The sequence below is a fragment of the Theobroma cacao genome, chromosome 5 (genome assembly GCF_000208745.1).
Source record: "Theobroma cacao cultivar B97-61/B2 chromosome 5, Criollo_cocoa_genome_V2, whole genome shotgun sequence".
Lineage (NCBI taxonomy): Eukaryota > Viridiplantae > Streptophyta > Magnoliopsida > Malvales > Malvaceae > Theobroma > Theobroma cacao.
The window spans coordinates 2,681,259-2,699,966 of NC_030854.1; the positions used below are offsets into that span (position 1 = coordinate 2,681,259).

The 18,708-nt window shown below is 36.7% G+C and overlaps 2 protein-coding genes, 1 non-coding gene and 1 pseudogene across 11 annotated transcripts; 2 read left to right on the forward strand and 2 right to left on the reverse strand.

Moving 5' to 3' along the window:
- TRNAP-AGG lies at positions 240-311 on the forward strand. The gene has a single exon. It is a non-coding gene; the product is annotated as a tRNA-Pro (tRNA).
- On the forward strand, positions 2,989-6,748 carry LOC18597925 (MLO-like protein 6). Of its 2 annotated transcripts, XM_018121361.1 has the most exons (15): positions 2,989-3,250; positions 3,350-3,407; positions 3,503-3,763; positions 3,860-3,969; positions 4,058-4,118; positions 4,247-4,335; positions 4,470-4,544; positions 4,633-4,727; positions 4,989-5,038; positions 5,203-5,243; positions 5,331-5,504; positions 5,637-5,672; positions 5,792-5,859; positions 5,961-6,021; positions 6,126-6,748. In XM_018121361.1, exons 1-15 carry the CDS (start codon positions 3,128-3,130, stop codon positions 6,504-6,506), a joined length of 1,683 nt encoding a protein of 560 aa, XP_017976850.1. In that variant the 5' UTR covers positions 2,989-3,127; the 3' UTR covers positions 6,507-6,748. The 2 variants fall into 2 exon arrangements, with proteins under 2 accessions (XP_017976850.1, XP_017976851.1); XM_018121362.1 differs by lacking the exons at positions 5,961-6,021; positions 6,126-6,748 and having other exon boundaries at positions 3,503-3,759; positions 3,853-3,969; positions 5,792-5,946.
- LOC18597927 lies at positions 6,776-8,285 on the reverse strand (annotated as a pseudogene). The gene has a single exon (XR_001928043.1). The product of XR_001928043.1 is annotated as a polyubiquitin (transcript).
- Positions 9,002-17,067, reverse strand: LOC18597926 (E3 ubiquitin-protein ligase RLIM). Of its 7 annotated transcripts, XM_018121356.1 has the most exons (10): positions 16,900-17,067; positions 15,704-15,810; positions 15,227-15,345; positions 14,655-14,933; positions 11,755-11,907; positions 10,747-11,505; positions 10,260-10,672; positions 9,760-9,858; positions 9,540-9,677; positions 9,002-9,340 (listed from the first exon to the last, which is right to left on the reverse strand). In XM_018121356.1, exons 5-10 carry the CDS (start codon positions 11,852-11,854, stop codon positions 9,191-9,193), a joined length of 1,659 nt encoding a protein of 552 aa, XP_017976845.1. In that variant the 5' UTR covers positions 11,855-11,907; positions 14,655-14,933; positions 15,227-15,345; positions 15,704-15,810; positions 16,900-17,067; the 3' UTR covers positions 9,002-9,190. The 7 variants fall into 7 exon arrangements, with proteins under 7 accessions (XP_017976845.1, XP_017976848.1, XP_017976846.1 ...); XM_018121359.1 differs by lacking the exons at positions 14,655-14,933; positions 15,227-15,345; positions 15,704-15,810 and adding exons at positions 12,506-12,797; positions 12,889-12,970; XM_018121357.1 differs by lacking the exon at positions 14,655-14,933.

The following is an 18,708-nucleotide window of genomic DNA, read 5'->3' on the forward strand; positions in this document are numbered from 1 at the left end:
TTTTTTTTTTAATCTATTAAATCAGTGATCATTTATAAGCCTATACGTCATGCATAAGCATGTCACCAACCCAATTGCATGTAGAATCCTTGGGCGATAAAGATTTTCAAACAAAAATGAAAAATCTTACACAAGTGTAAATTCGTACCACATTTGGAATCCAATGGCTGATTTCACAGCAACGAAAGAAAACACCAACAGTTCCGGATTGGGCTCAACGACTAAAACACGGTCAACGAGGGCACTTGGTCTAGTGGTATGATTCTCGCTTAGGGTGCGAGAGGTCCCGAGTTCAATTCTCGGAGTGCCCCTACTTTGCTTTATTGGGTCTGAATCTACCCCTTTGGGCTTTTTTTTGGGGCCTATTTAAGGCTTTGGCTAACTTCTAGATCTTTGAGCTTAGCCCGAAATGATTGTGGGCTACTTTGGGCATTGTTCTGCCTCACTTTTTTTGGGTCTAATCTAGCCATTTAGGCTTCTTTTTGGACCCATTGTAAAGCCTGGAAAAACTTCTCTCTTAGCAAAAGATAGTGGCTAGGGTGGTCTCCTTATTTTCTTGGTCATTGACTTGATTTTAGCCCAAGGTTCAAACTTGAAACTGCACTGCAAAAGGCAAAGTTTCTCTTTTCCTTGATGAAAGGAAAGAGCTAATCACTGACCCCAGGAAAAAAAAGAAAGAGAAAATCCCTATGAATTACCAATTTCAATTTCATTGTACCCATCAAAAGTCTTGGGTTACAAAGCTTACGTACGTTTTCAAGACAGCTAAGCTGGAAGTCTAGACAAGTAAATTGAGAAGGTTCTTGGTAGGTAAAAGATTGATTTTTGCAATTTTTCTAATGGAAAACGAAACACGTGTTCAATAGAACTTGGAGAAGGAATTCTTGTCCGAAAATGAGTTGAACCAACTCGACCTATTTAAGATTGATTTTGACACATCAGACCAATGTCCGTGCTTCTACTTTTCTACCTTTGAACGGTCTCTAATGTCTGTCTATTTGTCCTAATTTCTTGTTTCAATCCGTGAATTAATTGTTGGAAAATCACAACGTGAAGCTGCAGTGACCACAAAGAAATAGAAAAAAGTTTGAAGATAATCAGAAAACCATATTCATACTGTAAATTTCTAGCGTTCTAACTTCCAAATCATGAAAAATTGCTTGCTTATGTACACATATTACATCTTCAGTCATGTGACATTGAGAAAGCTTAATTTGGGTTTGTTTGTTGCATGGCTGTGATTCTTAGTCGTAGTCTGTCCATTTGTCTTAAATTTTTGTTTCAATCCATAAATTAATTGTTGGAAATTCACAATGTGAACTTACAGTGAACACAAAGAAAAAAAAAAGTAGGAAGAAAATCAGAAAACCATATTCATACTGCAAATTTCTATCACTCTAAACTTCCAAATCATGAAAAATTGCTTGCTATTTACACATATTACATCTTCAACTCAAATGACATTGAAAAAGCTTACTTTGGGTTTGTTTGTTGCATGGCTGTTATTGTTAGTCGTAGAACATTCGTTGTCTCTAAAGTTCCAACATTGATCAGTTTCTGTCTCTGAAGTCTTGACCAGTTCATCATAATGGTATGAGTGGTGATGGGATGACAACGGGAGTGTTAATGAGGTCGGATGGGGTGTGCCTTTGACGGTGGACTAAGTTACCTCTTGACTTTGAAATCAGACGGAGTCAGTTTGGTCAGGAACAACAAAACTAGGTTCTCAGAAATTGTTGTATAAAACAGAATGGAAAAGGATTCAAAGCCAACCCAAATTTATGAATTCTGATGTGTTGGTCATGTCAAGTCTACCTGTGAAAACTGCATTCAAAGAATAGTGATAGGTAGATGACAATATTCTGGAAAGCATTACCACTAAGTAATAGCGGAGGTTTTTTTTTTTTTGGGAGTTTGGTTAATGGGTGGCCATAGAAGAGATCAGCGTCAATGCTTGAAGTACTGATGAACTTCCAAGGCCTTGTTCCCACTTATTACGTTTAGTTTCCCTGAACGAACGTTGAGTTCAGAATTAGTCGACCTGCCTGGGTACTCTTCCTCTTTCCTTTAGTGGTCTAATCACATCCTGATTTACTTCTTACCCTTTTTTTTTTCTATCGAAATATTTGACGAGAAGCAATATCAAGAAAATTTCTGATACTCTTCTTTGGAAAATTCCTTGAAAATTCTCAGGATAATATTTCTACGTATGGTATGAAAGTCATTTCTGTTCCTAATGTGTTCATATGTGCTAATTAATGGACAGAACTTAAATGTGGTTACCCTCTAGACGCTGGCATCTCCAGTCGATCATTTTGGATACGCATGGGTAGAAAAGTTGACTTAAAAAGAGACTGCAGATTAATTTGTCATCAGTGAAAACTTTATCCTCCATTTTCAGGAGATATAATATACATCAAGATTGCCTATTTGATCTTGTTACTAGGCTAATCTGATATTTTTCATATGAAAACTTTCATGAAGAAGTGAGAACTGATATAACCGGTAAAATGTAGAGGGAATGGGTCGCTAGCAAGGGCTGTATATACCTTCGTTTTTTTAAAATTTTATAATTTTATCTTTATAATAATTTTTTTATTCGGTGAGATGTCTCGTAACAATCAATTCACAATTAATGTTAATAGACTTAGAATTAAAGTAAAACTCATTATACTGAAAGTATTCTCCATACCTCACTTCCCTAAACTCTCATAACCACTGACTTCTTATTCTCTTTTCCTTTTACCAAATGGAAATAAAAAATCATTTTTTTATCCTCTTTTGCTTCGTATCAGAATTCTCTGTGCAAAAAATTTCTAGTCAGTAATTGATTAAGAACGAGACTGCTCAGGAGGTTAGCCAGCATGGTAGAACTTCTGCTGATCCCTAACATTTCCAAGTCAAGGTCTACCGTAGTGCCATTTGCTTCTTTCAACGTCACCCCACGTTAACAAGTGAGCTTACTAGGTCTCCTCCTTTCTATAAATAAGTAAGTGCTCTTAGATATACTACAACAAGCTCATGAATGCCGGGTTGAGGTCTTAAATCTTAAAGAAAGTTAATTCTCTGTGAGCAAAAAGCTTGGCCTTGAACTTTTTCTACTTGAAATTTCTGTCAGTTTCTTAATATGGCAGCAAAAGAAGGGAGTCGGTCTTTAGAGCAAACGCCAACTTGGGCAGTCGCAGCTGTCTGTTTTGTGCTGATTTTGATATCAATTATCATAGAACATGTCATCCACTTAATTGGAATGGTAATTCAAGCTACTCATAACCTTGATCTCTAATAACATTCATGCTGGTTTTTTTTGGGTACTTCGACAGTAATTTTTTCAGTTTTCTACGTTCTGCAGTGGTTAAAAAAGAGACATAAGCGAGCTCTTTGTGAAGCACTTGAAAAGATTAAATCAGGTTTGTCATTCCATATATGCATAGTTTTATTAAATTAAGGTTAAATAAATTTGTTGTCTTGGTTTTCAGAAAACTTGGCTTTCTCTTCCTTTCAGAGCTTGTGCTATTCGGGTTCATGTCATTGCTCCTAACAGTGGGACAAGGAGTCGTATCTGATATTTGCATATCAAAGGCTTTAGGGGCTACATGGCATCCTTGTAGCAAGAAACAGGAGAGTGAATCAGACAAGAATGAAGATAAATCTTCAGATTCGGATGAAAAACATCTGAGAAGGCTCCTAACGTTTCAAGATTCTGGTGGTGGTGGTCGAAGAGTTTTAGCAGCAGCAGGATATGACAAATGTGCAGCCAAGGCATGTTGAATTCGGTTTTAGCTTTTTCCTTTTTTTTTTTTTGGTTCAAATTGTTGAAAAACTAAGCTAGGAGATTAATTCTTGATGTTGCAGGGTCAAGTTCCATTTGTCTCCACAGATGGCATTGACCAACTCCATATATTCATATTTTTGTTAGCAATTTCCCATGTGCTTTATTGTGTCATCACCCTGGCATTAGGCAGAGCTAAGGTTTTATTCTCTCTCTGTCTGTCTTTATATCTCTCTGCCAAGGCTGCTCCCTTCTCTCTGTTTGATTGAAATGATGGTGGGATTGCAGATGAGAAAATGGAAGACATGGGAAATGGAAACTAGGACAGTAGACTATCAGTTCTCACATGGTATGTTTATCGTCTTTAAGGATAATACTAACGAAAACGTAAGGCCCTGAAAATAGTTATCAACTTGAGCACTGTCTTTTTCATATTATTCATTATGATCAAAGCAAAAATTTGGGTCCATCCTGCAGACCCTGAGAGATTTAGATTTACAAGGGATACAACTTTTGGTCGAAGGCACTTAAGCTTTTGGAGCCGCGCACCAGTCCTACTGTGGGTAGTAAGTTGAACTCCTCCATTGATTCTCTATTTCCTTTCATGCTTCAATCTGAGCACCCTTTAACATGACAGTTTCAACCGAATATAAGAAAAATGAGAGCATTGATGGCAAACTGGCAATTCACAAAATTGCAGGTCTGTTTCTTCAGGCAGTTCTTTAGATCAGTTCCCAAAGTTGATTACTTAACCCTACGCTATGGGTTCATTATTGTAAGGCTTTCAGATAATTAGCATCTTGTTCTTGTTGGGTTTTTTTCTCTTACAATTATGTTAACTTTGACACATTTGATTTTCTTAGGCTCATTTGGCACCCCAGAGTGAGACGAAATTTGATTTCCAGAAGTACATTAAGAGATCGCTTGAAGAAGATTTCAAAGTTGTCGTTGGAATCAAGTAAAGCTTTTAAGCCATTTATTTAATTCATTTGTTTGAAAGAAGCCATAGTAATTCTTTTCAAGACAATATGGTTGAATGGCTAGAAACTAGGCTAGCCAATCATATCAGAATCTGATTCTAAATCCTGATTGTTTGAATCCTCAAGTTTAGCTGTGATAATTTATTTCACCTTTGAATCTAATTTTGTTTGATTAAAACTTAGATGTTAGTCCTATTGGTAAAAGTGAAAAGTAATAACATTGCTTCTTGTGATGGCAGCCCAATCATCTGGTTCTTTGCAGTGTTATTCCTACTGTTCAACACCCATGGTAAGCCAACAATCCTCACCTAAATTATCTCCTTTTCTTTGATAGCAATCTTTCTTCATGCCAAATTCATGAATCAACAAAGATAGCAAAGTTACTGCTATAAGTCTATAATATATAGCTATCAGGAAGTAATTAACCTTCTGACTGCTCTGGAGATGGGACAGGCACGTACTCTTATTTGTGGTTGCCTTTCCTTCCTCTGATTGTAAGCATCTCAGCAGCAACTTTATGTACTGAATTGTCAATTCCCTTTTGGTGATAATTGTTAAATAATGGACATGGCTCTTAACAGATCATCCTGCTGGTGGGTACAAAGCTTCAAGTTGTGATAACTAATATGGGGCTGAGGATTCAAGCAAGAGGAGAGGTAGTGAAGGGGACTCCAGTGGTGCAGCCAGGGAATGACCACTTTTGGTTCAACCGTCCTCACCTCTTGCTCTACCTCATTCACTTTGTACTCTTTCAGGTTTGCTCTACCTCATTCACTTTGTACTCTTTCAGGTGTTTCCTGTCGCAAGTTCAAATATGTACAATGTGGTCTCAAATCAATGACAATATCTGATACTAATAATTACCCCTCTTTTCTGATTTTTAACAGAATGCCTTTCAACTAGCCTTCCTAGTATGGACATTGGTGAGCTATTAAGCATAGTCTTATTGTCTTCTTCTTGTAACTCCTGTACAGTATATATACTCACCATACACCCTACCTCCTCGTTTCCTCTTCTTTTATTTCTTGTTTCCCTTTTGAAGTATGAGTTCAGCTTAAAATCTTGCTTCCATGAGAAGCGGGGCGATATAATCATCAGGACATCAATGGGGTAAGTTCATCATTAACCATTTGAATACCTTTGCGTCTCTGCCCAAATTCTTCTTCCAATCTTCCTTAATAACAATCCTAGCTATGCCTTTGTTTGAACAGGATGCTCATACAAATACTATGCAGCTATGTGACTCTTCCTCTATATGCATTGGTGACACAGGTGAAAATAATTGAAAATGTCATATAGAGAACTCTACATTGCTTGAACACAAGTATTTGTCTATGTCCAAAAATGTTCAAAGTCTTTGCATTGCATTCAAACAGATGGGTTCAACCATGAAGCCTACCATCTTCAATGAGAGAATAGCAAATGCTCTGCGGAACTGGCACCAGGAAGCTAAGAAACACATTAAACATAATCGGCATTCAGGCACGATGACCCCATTTTCAAGCAGATCAGACACTCCATCAAGGGGTGTGACCCCTCTTCACCTCCTTCACAACCATAGAGGTGAAGCAGACAGTTCCCAAACATCACCAAGGGGGTCTAATTTTGGTAATGAAGGCTGGGAAATAGAAGGGCCTGATAGGGGTCAAGTCGCAGAACAGAAACACAAAGCTACTAATAAAGTAGATAATCCTTCCCAACATGAAATCGAGATTGAACCTTATGATTTCTCATTTGATCAAAGAGCAAGAAAGTGAAAACTGCTTGTTTAGAGTTGTTATCCGGAAAAAACTCAAAACATAGGCTTTTTCTACCAATAGTTTCCAATACAGCAATCGTCACAATGTATGAAATTTAAACTATAATTGAAAGTGAATAGCAGAGAAGAGCCAACCCAATTTTCAAGCAACTTTCATTTTGTTTATAATAAACATTATTCAATCATTAGTTATCTTTATGATCCAAAGAGTTCTAATGGGAATTCCATGGACATTTGTTTCAGAAAAACAGGCAAGACAGAAGCAGATAAGAAAAGATCAGCAAACTTTTATTCCATACTTAGATTAACATCTTACAAATGCGATAAGACCCAGATATCAAACATTAAAGAAAAAGAAAAAAAGGCACTTCCTTATTATGACAGTATCTTAAATTTAAAACAACGACAAAACCTTTCCTTTAGAACAATCACTGCCCACCACGGAGACGAAGGACAAGGTGGAGGGTAGACTCTTTCTGAATGTTATAATCAGCTAAAGTCCTCCCATCCTCCAATTGCTTCCCGGCAAAGATAAGCCTTTGCTGATCTGGGGGGATTCCTTCCTTATCCTGAATCTTTGCCTTGACATTATCGATTGTATCCGAACTTTCCACCTCCAAGGTGATTGTTTTTCCAGTCAAGGTCTTGACAAAAATCTGCATTCCTCCACGAAGCCTCAAAACAAGATGAAGGGTTGATTCCTTTTGTATGTTGTAATCAGCCAAGGTCCTCCCGTCCTCAAGCTGCTTCCCAGCGAAGATCAATCGTTGTTGGTCTGGTGGGATCCCTTCCTTATCTTGGATCTTGGCCTTAACGTTATCAATCGTGTCCGAGCTCTCGACCTCCAGGGTTATAGTCTTTCCTGTCAAGGTTTTGACAAAGATTTGCATGCCTCCACGGAGCCTGAGGACAAGGTGGAGAGTCGACTCCTTTTGGATATTATAATCAGCCAAAGTACGGCCGTCCTCCAGCTGTTTCCCGGCGAAGATGAGCCGCTGTTGGTCGGGAGGGATGCCTTCTTTGTCCTGGATTTTGGCCTTGACGTTGTCGATCGTGTCGGAACTCTCGACTTCGAGGGTGATGGTTTTGCCGGTCAAAGTTTTGACAAAGATTTGCATACCGCCACGAAGACGGAGGACCAGGTGGAGAGTTGACTCCTTCTGGATGTTATAATCCGCCAAGGTACGACCGTCTTCGAGCTGTTTCCCGGCGAAGATGAGCCTTTGCTGGTCGGGTGGGATCCCTTCCTTGTCTTGGATCTTGGCCTTGACGTTGTCGATCGTGTCGGAACTCTCCACTTCGAGGGTGATGGTTTTACCGGTCAAGGTTTTGACGAAGATCTGCATACCGCCACGAAGACGGAGGACCAGGTGGAGAGTCGACTCCTTCTGGATGTTGTAATCCGCCAAGGTACGGCCGTCTTCGAGCTGTTTGCCACGCGAAGATGAGCCTTTGCTGGTCGGGTGGGATCCCTTCCTTGTCTTGGATCTTGGCCTTAACGTTGTCGATGGTGTCGGAACTCTCGACCTCGAGAGTTATGGTCTTGCCGGTCAGGGTTTTCACGAAGATCTGCATCTTCTAAAAGGCTATGAGAATAATCTGAGGAGATGATTTGAGAAAGATTTTGATTTGCTCTGTTTGGATGCGAGATAACACGGGTGGAGAGGGGAATTTATATAGGAGAAGGAGAGGAGGTGACCGACTCGTATAGGTTTTCTTACTTCCAAAGGATGGTCCGGAGAAAGCGAGAAAGTTAGGGTCAGATGAGTCGGCGCAACCTTAGCCACTTGTTACTGGTTGGTTGTTTAATTAGCCAATCATCACCTCACGGCTGACTCACGCAACTCCGAATATTTTATTCCGGAACTTTCTGCTCACTCTTTATTCCCATTTTCCACGAAGTTGCCGCACGGTTTTTAATCACAAGTGAAATGTTCCATTTTAATCTATTTATTCTAATTTTGATTGATTTAAACCTTAAATTCTAAATATATGTAAAATTGAAGACAATAAATAATATTGTGATTAAAAATCGTTAATTACGATGATTAGATAATTATGTGAATTTAATCTCACGCTTAAAATTATTATGACTAGATAATTTATACTTCTTTTAGATTTTTTTTAATTTTTAAAATGCATGAGAAAAATTCACATGTCACGATATTATTGGTTTCGCGTGAGAGCATTGAGATTAAATTGAACTTGTGAGGTACTTGTACCAAATTGCCACAGCAATTCAAGAATTATAGATGGGTGTTTGCCGTGTACTAGTACAAGGGTTGATTCCAGTTTTGGGTGAAGCTGCAAGGTATAACTTCCTTGCCAAAAACCCAAAGCTAGAGGGAGACCATGAATGTAAGCAAAGGGGAGCCATTTCTCAAGCCGTGGATTCAAAGGGAAGGAAAAGTGCATTGCATCCTTGTTCTTCCGTTTTGGGTTGCCTGCTGAATTTCACAAAGACTCACAATCCTTGCACAACTCGCAAGAAAATTGGGGTAAAAACAACAAATGGATTGAAATTAATTTAACTTTTAAGGCCCCACGAAATTGAGATGGATGCCAACATTTCCTTTTGTTACAAATTTTCTCTAAACGATGTCTGTGAGATTCGTTTGAGCAACACTCTAATTATATGTACAAGAATGATAAATGATAAATGATAAACCAGGATAAAAGCCATTATTTCTCCTTGGCATCATCTGCCAGAGCTGAAGCTTTGCAGATTGGACATGTATTCTTCATTGACAACCACTTCTTGATACAGGGAACATGGTAATCATGCCCACATGTATTTAATGCCCCAACTTCATCCATGTCCTTGTACTCTTCCTGTCAATTACAAATATTCTTGAGAATTTCTCAAATTCAACTAGAGCTTTCTGTTTTGAAATCAAAATATGTAGATGACCGGACAAATGGGATCATAGAACTGAGATAGCTTAGATTTTGGTCGCTAAGTAGCAGCCGGTACTTGAGACATACCATATAATCCACAATTTTTACGTTTCAAACAGAAATAAATTCTTACCAGGCAAATCACACAAGAGCTCTCATCCTGAAATTGACCTGAAGAGCAATAAATTGATTCGGTCAAACACTTAGATATCAAGTCTTCAGACAAGCCTGTGCTAACATTCCCGATCCTTTCCCCTAGTGCAAGTAGCTCCTGCCCAACCAAATCATCCAAGGTCATTTCAAACAAAACACTAAGAATATAACACACTGTAGTAGATAACGGAAATACATACCTCGTAAGTCATGTTGTCTATGTCTAACCTCATATCTCTATGCTGATCAAGCATGTTTCTAGACCCATAAAAGGCTGAGCGGTCCACAATCATAAAACCCTGCAGAGTGAAAACAAATTATAACATTCAGCTAATGACTCGTTAAATCAGTGAAGTTAGTTGGCAAGCTAATATATAGTAAATGCTACTGAATAGGATTTTTCCTGTATCTCATTGGCAAAACACTTGATCTGAAGCATTTCAATACTTCAGAATCATCAAAAATAATAAACAAAAATACTCACAGCCTGGTCATCAAACAGAAAATGCCACAATCATTCAACAAAGAAGAGTACTTATTAAGTGATAAAGAGCACCAAAGTGAAACAATGCAGCACTCTCAGAAGAAATGCAACATGCTGAAAGCTGTGTCGAATGAGTTTTCAAATTATTACTAGAGGACATGCAAGTCCACCTCAATTGCTAAGCAAGAACATAATTCCTTCATAAGCAGTAAATACCTCAGATGAAAATCGGTCATGGAAAGCTGCATCATCAGCTAGAGATCTATATCTGTCATTAGATATCCTTGACCTCCCATTCCGCTCATTATTACGCCATGCTATAGCTGATAATGGCCGAGGATGTCTGGAGGAATAAGTTTCAGCAGAAACCTGCATCCCCTCTTCTGAAGGTGCCACATGTCCTAAGCGCACACTGCTGGAAGAAGCCCTGAAAGTAGGGCTAGATCTCTGAGAATAGTTTGTGCGAACACCCCTTACAGATTGTGCTGAGTTGCCATTAAAACTCTGAGGAAGAACAGGATTTCTACCCGAAATGAAATCATGCTGAAGACCTCCAACCTCAGCAGAAGCAGTTGTAGCACTGCTACCACCCAGAAACTGGTTTGTCTCATGATTAAAAACACTTGAATCTGCAATTCAACAGCAACAGACTCAGAAATGATGGGGAGATTCAAAACATGACACAGAGAAATGTCCAACTAACCTGAAGCTTGATTCCTTCCATGACTAGGAGATATTCTCAAATGGCCCCACTCCCACTCCCTTGACAAGGCATTAGAGCTCTGACCTGAGAGATCCACTGAGCTAGAATGGTCAACTGGGTGGCTTGTAGAGTAGGCAGTGTGAGAAGGATTGCTTGATAAATGGGTCCTAACTAGGTTGGATTCGAGATCAAGTGCTGGACGGCTTCTCACATTCCTCATAGAACCCTCACCCCTAATTGAGAGGCCATTGCCTCTATAGCTTGAAGGCATGGCAACATGATCCCAATGCATGTGTTGAGTTTCTATATTTGGTTTTTCTTGCCAAAAGTCAGAAGATAGAGGAAGATCAGATGAACTTCCAGCACCAACATATCTGCTTGAACCACCCCTCTCACAGACTGAAGGGACTCCAGGGCTTTTTCGTTTGTGAGGTCCTCTTACGCCACCCATTGTGAGATCAACAAAACCACCCTCAATTCCATGGAAAGTCTGCCTATCATGATTGGAAGAAGATGCATGATGCATGTAGTTTTCAGGGGCTGCACTAAATGCTACAGGTGGTGATGGATGCAGAAAAACATCATGAGATGGGCCTGAAGTGTCAGGTTGATAGTGTGGTGCTTCAACATTGTGGCTTGAGGTAGCATAACCACTTGATCTAGGCACAGGATTCCAATGAGACGAAAAATGCACCCCTTCAACAGTCATATTTTCTACAGGACAGAAGAAGGAACCATGTTCTGTAGTGCTTGCCCTCACTGTGGAACAAAACAAGAAGAATTAATAGGCATCAGAATTATAGCTAGTACACAAACAGAGGATCCTATATAATGCAAAAAGCAGGCATAACCCAAAACCCAGGTCCAACTTTCTAGGTAAGAGAATATAATAGGTTTAACTGCCTTAAAACATTTTTTTCATACTGTAAACATTATCTATTTGTCATCAACATCAACCTTATCTGCTTAAATTATAATGCAAAATTGAAGGCATTAAAATAACAATACCTAGATTTACATAAGGTTGCTCTGTATGCATATGATTCCAGCTCTGCTCATGTTCACCCTCAAACATTTGGGATGTGCCGAATAAATGTCTATGCCCCATAACCAAGTCACCAAAAACCTAAAGATAAGTTATATTCCAAATGAAGAGTCAACCTGAAAAAAAAAATAAGAAGAGAATAGAGGAGTTATTATAAATATTTAATGTCTAACAACAGGAAAAATGAAAGAAGGATGCATACAGCATTCCCCTTTCATTTTTACAAGCAACATACACTGATTTTACCACATTTCATTTCTTAGTAAGAACTTCCACAAAAGTTCTAAAAGAAATCCACAATTCTAACACAAATACAATTATGTCTAAGATCTCATGTATCTGCAGCTAAATGCAGCTCCATGTATTACATCTTTTAGTTGTATCACAAATTAGTTGTCACTGAGCAGAGATAGATTGAATATTAAGCCACCCATTTTGTGCTCCTAAAGCAAACTGCTTAATCCTTCTACAAGAGAAGACAATTTTGCCATGCTATCAAAAATATAAAAGATATGATGTGACATGCACTATGGAAACGAGAACCATCATACACATATTTCCTAATAAACATCAAGCTTTTGGAAATCAAATAACAATAGAAGTAAGCTTGCTATATACATCACACAGACATTCCAGCCCACATAAGGTCACCCAATACACATAAGCGCACATGCGCAAATTGTTACATGAAAAGGACATCAGTTAGAAATTTACCAACTACAAAATTTTATGCTTTGGCTAAATCAGAATTGTGCATAAACAGCTAAATCACAGGTGAGTTAATTCTTAGAAATTGGAGAAAACGATGCTGCAGCAAAAGTGTTCAATGCTTAGGGTGCTTTTTGCAGTAGGCTTTCGCAGATACAGGAAGTCAACAACCCTAACTACCCAGGTGCACACTATGGTCTTCTTATACACTGGCATGCTAGCCATAGTCCAGCCACATGCATTTATCTGCTTACATATTGCCCCTCTCCACAAAGTTGGAGAGAGCATCCTTCATATTCTGGGCAAGAAACAAAGAACAAGTGAAGGCAAGATAGAGAACACTAGATTAGTAATTAAATACAGACTTTAAATTGGATGCCAGTACTAACCCCAGTACCCCACCGCGATAGAACTTCAGGTTCAGACTCGTAGAGGAAGCACTAGAAGCAGTATTACTCATCAGGACATCACCTGGAATTGTTTATAATTCATGGCAGATGTAAGGGACGATAATGGCCATCACTTAACCAAGCATGGTTATAAAGTTTGTAAAGCCAAATTAACAGCAGAAGTATAAGGCCTTTCACTCCTGTCATGTAATTAGTAATCAAACCAAGATAATAGGTAACTTCCTTCTTTCCTCCTTTTGGTTCAGTATAAGAAAGGAAATTAATTAGTAAGAAGGAACCTCCATGATATTGAACTTCCACTCTGCAAGGTGGGAAGTGAAACCTATCTATGATGAAGATAATTAGAAGAATACAAAAGCATTGAGATAGCCTCCAAAGAAATGAAGATTTCAAATTTAAAGTATGCTGTAAACTTTAAGTAAAAAAGTTGATAAACATGGAATATGAATATATGTAGCAAAAGCATCCATGTTTTTAGCAGATCAAGCATCCTCAAAGAAATTGAAGAAGAGAAATAGGAGAAGCTACAATTTCGAAATAAGTCATTATCATAAGGAGCTGCAGTCTATTCCATGTGGATGTATAAATTGTTTCTTAAACAAGAGGAAAGTTAGTAATTAGACCATATGTTTACATACATGAAGTGGAGCATGAATTTCAATCATCTGTAATAGTGGCCAATCACATGTAGTCTGCTGTGATTACCGTTATTTTTACCCTTAAATACAATCATTGAAAGTGTACCCTTTACCAAAAGAAATTGAAAATGTCATCCAAAATCCAATAATTTATATAAAATCACAAAAAAAAGAAAAATAAGGAAATAATAAGAAAACAGGAAAGTCTATGATAAAATTACAAAGGTGACAGTCACCATCACTAATGTACAATCCTGTCCACCGAAAGCATATCTGGCTTTAACACGAAAGGTCTAGATTGATTCCTACAGTACCTTTTTATCATGAAACATTTGAAGTAGAGATGAAGTCGTTACATAATTGTATCTCTTAGGTACATTATTGTGCCTCACAATGCATTTCTGAAAACTTCCAAGGTCAGAGGATTACGTGAGTACTAACAAAAATATATATATATATATATATATTATGTACATTACTTAAAGTTGCCAGCCTCTTTGCCATAAGTTTAGTTACTTACAAGAAATCTGCCATCAATTTATGGGCATGGTTCACAATCGTGGAATGGTTCACCATGAAGCTTTAGTAATACAAATCAAGGGGAAGACATTACCCCAGAAACACAGAAGCTTCAAGAACATGTGAATAAAACACTCCTCAAAACGAGGCGCGTAACAATAAGAAGAAAGCATAACAATCAATCACAAAAATCTCACAAAACCAAACTCCAGTGATTTCCCTTCAATATTTAGAAGCAGAAAGACCAAAGTAGCCGCACAAATGGTTTAACCAAAATTCAATAAGCATTCAGCTCTCCTGTCAAGAAAGTTCACTGCCTTGCATCTTGACAGTAACAAGCATAAGTGTTGGCTTACCTAAGTCACTACATCCAAGTATAAGTTGACCCTCCACCTCAATAAAATATGTGAACCTGAAGCCATCAGGCCTTTATATAGTCACTGGAACTCCAACAATGTTAGCATAATTTTCCCCTCCTCACAGGCACCTAGTCCCCACAAGCAAAATTTCAACACCTAAATTTTTTCAAACCACTTAGGTGTGACTACATCCATCAATAAGCAAGAAAACACAATCCCAACTACTTGCCTATAGTCATCATCCAGGCATCCAATTTTCCACCATAAGAGGCCATATCTGATATGAAATCAATTAGCACCACCCAACAAGTCTCCAGAAGTGGCATGTTTCAATGGTTGTCCAGCAGACGATACTAAGATCAATGTTCAGCAAAGCCATCACCATGCCCTACACCATAAATCAAACTTTCAGCAGAAACCGTAAATTGGATGACTATCAGAAACTGTAAAGGCCATGGAGATGCCCCAGGGCTCTTGGGGGTTCTTAGGTCATTACATCTTCTTAGAACTGCACACAAGAAGATACAAAAAAGATACTATTCTCAATTCCTTAATCTCAATGTCACTCCCTAAACCTCCTGTAACACTCTACACCAGGCATCTAGCATGCTAACATAGAATGTCAAATATGAGGAATTTAACAGCATGGCACAACTATAATCTTTAGTCTTTTTTATTTTTTTCTTTAAATCATTTTCAATGCAATCTCCACTCTATGGAGAGGAACAACCCTGATGTCAAAGTGAATTCTGATGGAACAAGGTCTAAGAATTCCACAAATTGGAGTAGTAGCTCTAGTACCATTTAATTTGCTCTTCATGTATGAAAGCTGACTTATAACACTCCGAAATGAGTGCACGTGATTCTAATAAGAAGACACAGGAATCTTTTCTTCTTTTGCCCAATCGACCAAAGCTTTCCTGCAACACCATTTGCAATTCAGAAAATAGAAACAGGAAAGGCCACAACTAAGCTATTTACCAACTCCAGTATCCTATGTATGGTTCATCCAAATGAATGCTTAACAAACTTCAAAAACTATTTGCAGCACATGATAAATGCCTGGGGAATTAAGATATGAAATATAACTGAAGATGAAGGTACTGCAAGACATGATGAGGAAGAGGGTGATGGAAAGTGAAGGGGAAAAAACAATAGGAGGACAGATATTGACACACTTCATCCAAAAGCTGACAGCTATAAGAAGTATCAATGCACAGGTTCTAACAACTACTTAAACAAATTGCTTAAAGAGAACAGAATAACAAAACTTCATACCTTCAGATGTGGATATGCTATTGTTCCAAAACTTGCATACTAATTAGTGGTTATGCTCAAGGGCAAACTCAGGATGCAGGGCAAGAACAAAACACCAAGTGCCTAACCTGCATAGAAAAACATCTAACCTAGTTGATGCTAAGGCAATCAAGAGAAAACTAGGTCCAATCCTATCTACTATAGGATCTTGTCCAACAGCAGTTATTGGACATGCTAGAATCTACAACATGTAATTCAACTATGAACTGGCATCTGAACCACAACCAAAGAATGAAAGCCAATTTCTCATGTTACAGCAGCCCTAGGGAGGTAGCATTTTATGATAATCATTTTCCATTTCCTTCAAACCAACACTGACAACATCAATGTGCTGGACCAAAAAAAGAAATGTTAAGCTTATCACAGAAATCCATGCAAGGGAACAGGTGAGATTTGAGCGCAACACTGGGATCAAAACCCGAAAAGCAAATTAGTTAGGCACGATATAGGATATAATATGTGATAGAGCTCAATTCTGTTCCCTTCATTTTTTTGCAATGAACCCGATGCAGGACATGGGAAGAAAAATACCAAATGATATACTGGGTAACAATTTCACATGTCAAACACACCCATAGAAAAAAATAAAAAAATACGAAGTCTTGAATCAGTTTTAAAAACCTTTTCCTCACGATTCTCTGAACAAAAGGCAGAAAAAATTCAGTTGACTCTATGAAAACGGAACATTGAATTACTTTCTATAAACAGAGTTTAAATATAATAACACTAAAAAATTCTCTTTCTTTAAGCTACAACAACCACGTCAAAATTAAAATTATTGATCATCGTTAAGTCAAGTCCCATCATCGGATGATCAACAACGAAATAACTCGAGCTGATGATGATCACGGCCATGATCACAATCGGAAAACCAATTTTTGACGGCAAAATTTTTTTTTTCTGAATATCTCTAAAAGTACAGAATTTTAACAGAGAATCTAAGCATGATTAACAAGAAAACAAGATGAAAACATTACAGATTATACTGTACAATCAAGATCAAACACAAAAATAGCAAAACCAATCAAATAACCAACAATCGGACCTCATATAAACAAAATTTTCATGATTAAAGTCGGTTCAAAAAATTAGCTAACAAAATTATCAAGCAAAATAAAAGAACAAAAATAAAGGGAAAAAAAAAGAGGAAAACGTACCTTGAAATTTTTTTTGTTTGGATGAAAATCTGAGAGAAATCTATTAGAATGAGTTAATATAAAAAGAGGAAGAAGAGAAATGGTTAAAGTTGTGTTTGGGAGAAGGAAGAAAGACAATGAAATAAAGCGGTTGGGTGCGTTTGTCTGCCTCTGTGCAGAAATAAGAGAAGGAGAAAATTTACCACCAAAAACTTTCAAGGACAAAATGAAAAAGAGAACAAGAATTTTGGCTGTTTTATTTTCCCAAGCTGTAAAAAGCTTTGCTAAAAAATAAAGAAGAAAAAAGTATATTAGTAGTAGTAATAAAGAAAATTAATAAATAATAATAATCTTTGTTCGCTTAACATGTAGTTCTTTATTTTTCTTTTTTTTTTTTGTTATTTCTTTATTTTGGTTTTTGTGTTTTTAAAAAAATAATATTAAATCTAAAATTTATCATAAATATATAAATTTACTAGATTTAATATTTTTAAAAAATTTAAATTATTTAAAAAAATTCAAATAAATTTTTATTTTTCTATCATGTTTATCTTTATCACTTATTATTAATTAAAATATTACTTGTTATGTTATATTTGTATTTTTAAAAAAATATATATTATACCCATTTGATATTGATTTGAACAAAAATATTACGTATTCATGTTATCATGTTATCATTTATTATAATATATCAACTTACCATGTTAACTTCATGTGTCATAAAATTATAATTAATATTGTAATTAACAATAATTAATTAATAATTGTTAATCATAAAATCTTATTCAACGTAATAATTTATTTGAATTTTGTTAAATAATTTAAAGTTTTTTAAATATTATATCAATTTATTATCAAGTTAAATACTCATATATCATAATTTTTAATTTTTTTTACATTTAAAAAATGTGGAATAAAGAAAATTCAAGGAATTGTAGCTAGGGCCCAAAGGAAATGAGACGTGCCTTTTGAGACCACCTAATACACAATTCATTGATTTTAGATTAGACTCGTATGCTTAAAGGGGATGAACCTTTCATGGGTGGTTTAATTTGGGTCATGAACATTGATTTGAAGCTTTATTATTCTAATAATAATAAAAAAAATATTTTATCCTCAATATCTTCAAACACATAAATCATTTTAAATCTCCAAAAATCATAGATAAATATTTTTTTATATACATGATATATTTTGTAAGGATACTGTAGGAATTTTTTTTAATTCAAAGTTATAATTAAACCCCATATTTAGGAATCGAGTGCTTATTATTTTTCTTTTTATTAATATTTTATATAAAAAGAAACTGAAAATGCTTTGTGCAGCAGCAATTTGGGGAATAGGACAGAGAACAAGACGTGAGAATATTGGCAACAATTGAGAAAGCAGTGTGTGTGGATAGAAAAGGAATTTCACCTATTGAGATTGTGGCTGCTAATCAATGATAGACAAATACATAACCTTGAGAATAAATTGCTTAATTGTACCCTTTAAAATAAATAAAAAAGGGAAAATATTTCCGTGTTACATAGATCCAAGATCTGTTAAGGAAAGGCCTTTCACGTGGCAAAATCTTTTGATATTGGCACGTCAACGTTATGACGGAAAACAGTGGAGAACATGGCAACATAAACTTTGTTTTAAGCTTTGAAGAAATTGGAAACCCACTGCAGCAAGAATCTATATTCATATAATCGCATGCGGAAAAAAAAGGATAAATAAAAAATTATATCCAAATTAATCTCTAATCTTGACTTTGTCTACTCACGTTTTCTTTTTTTTATTATTATTATTAACAAATGATCGATTTAACTAATAAATTCGTTA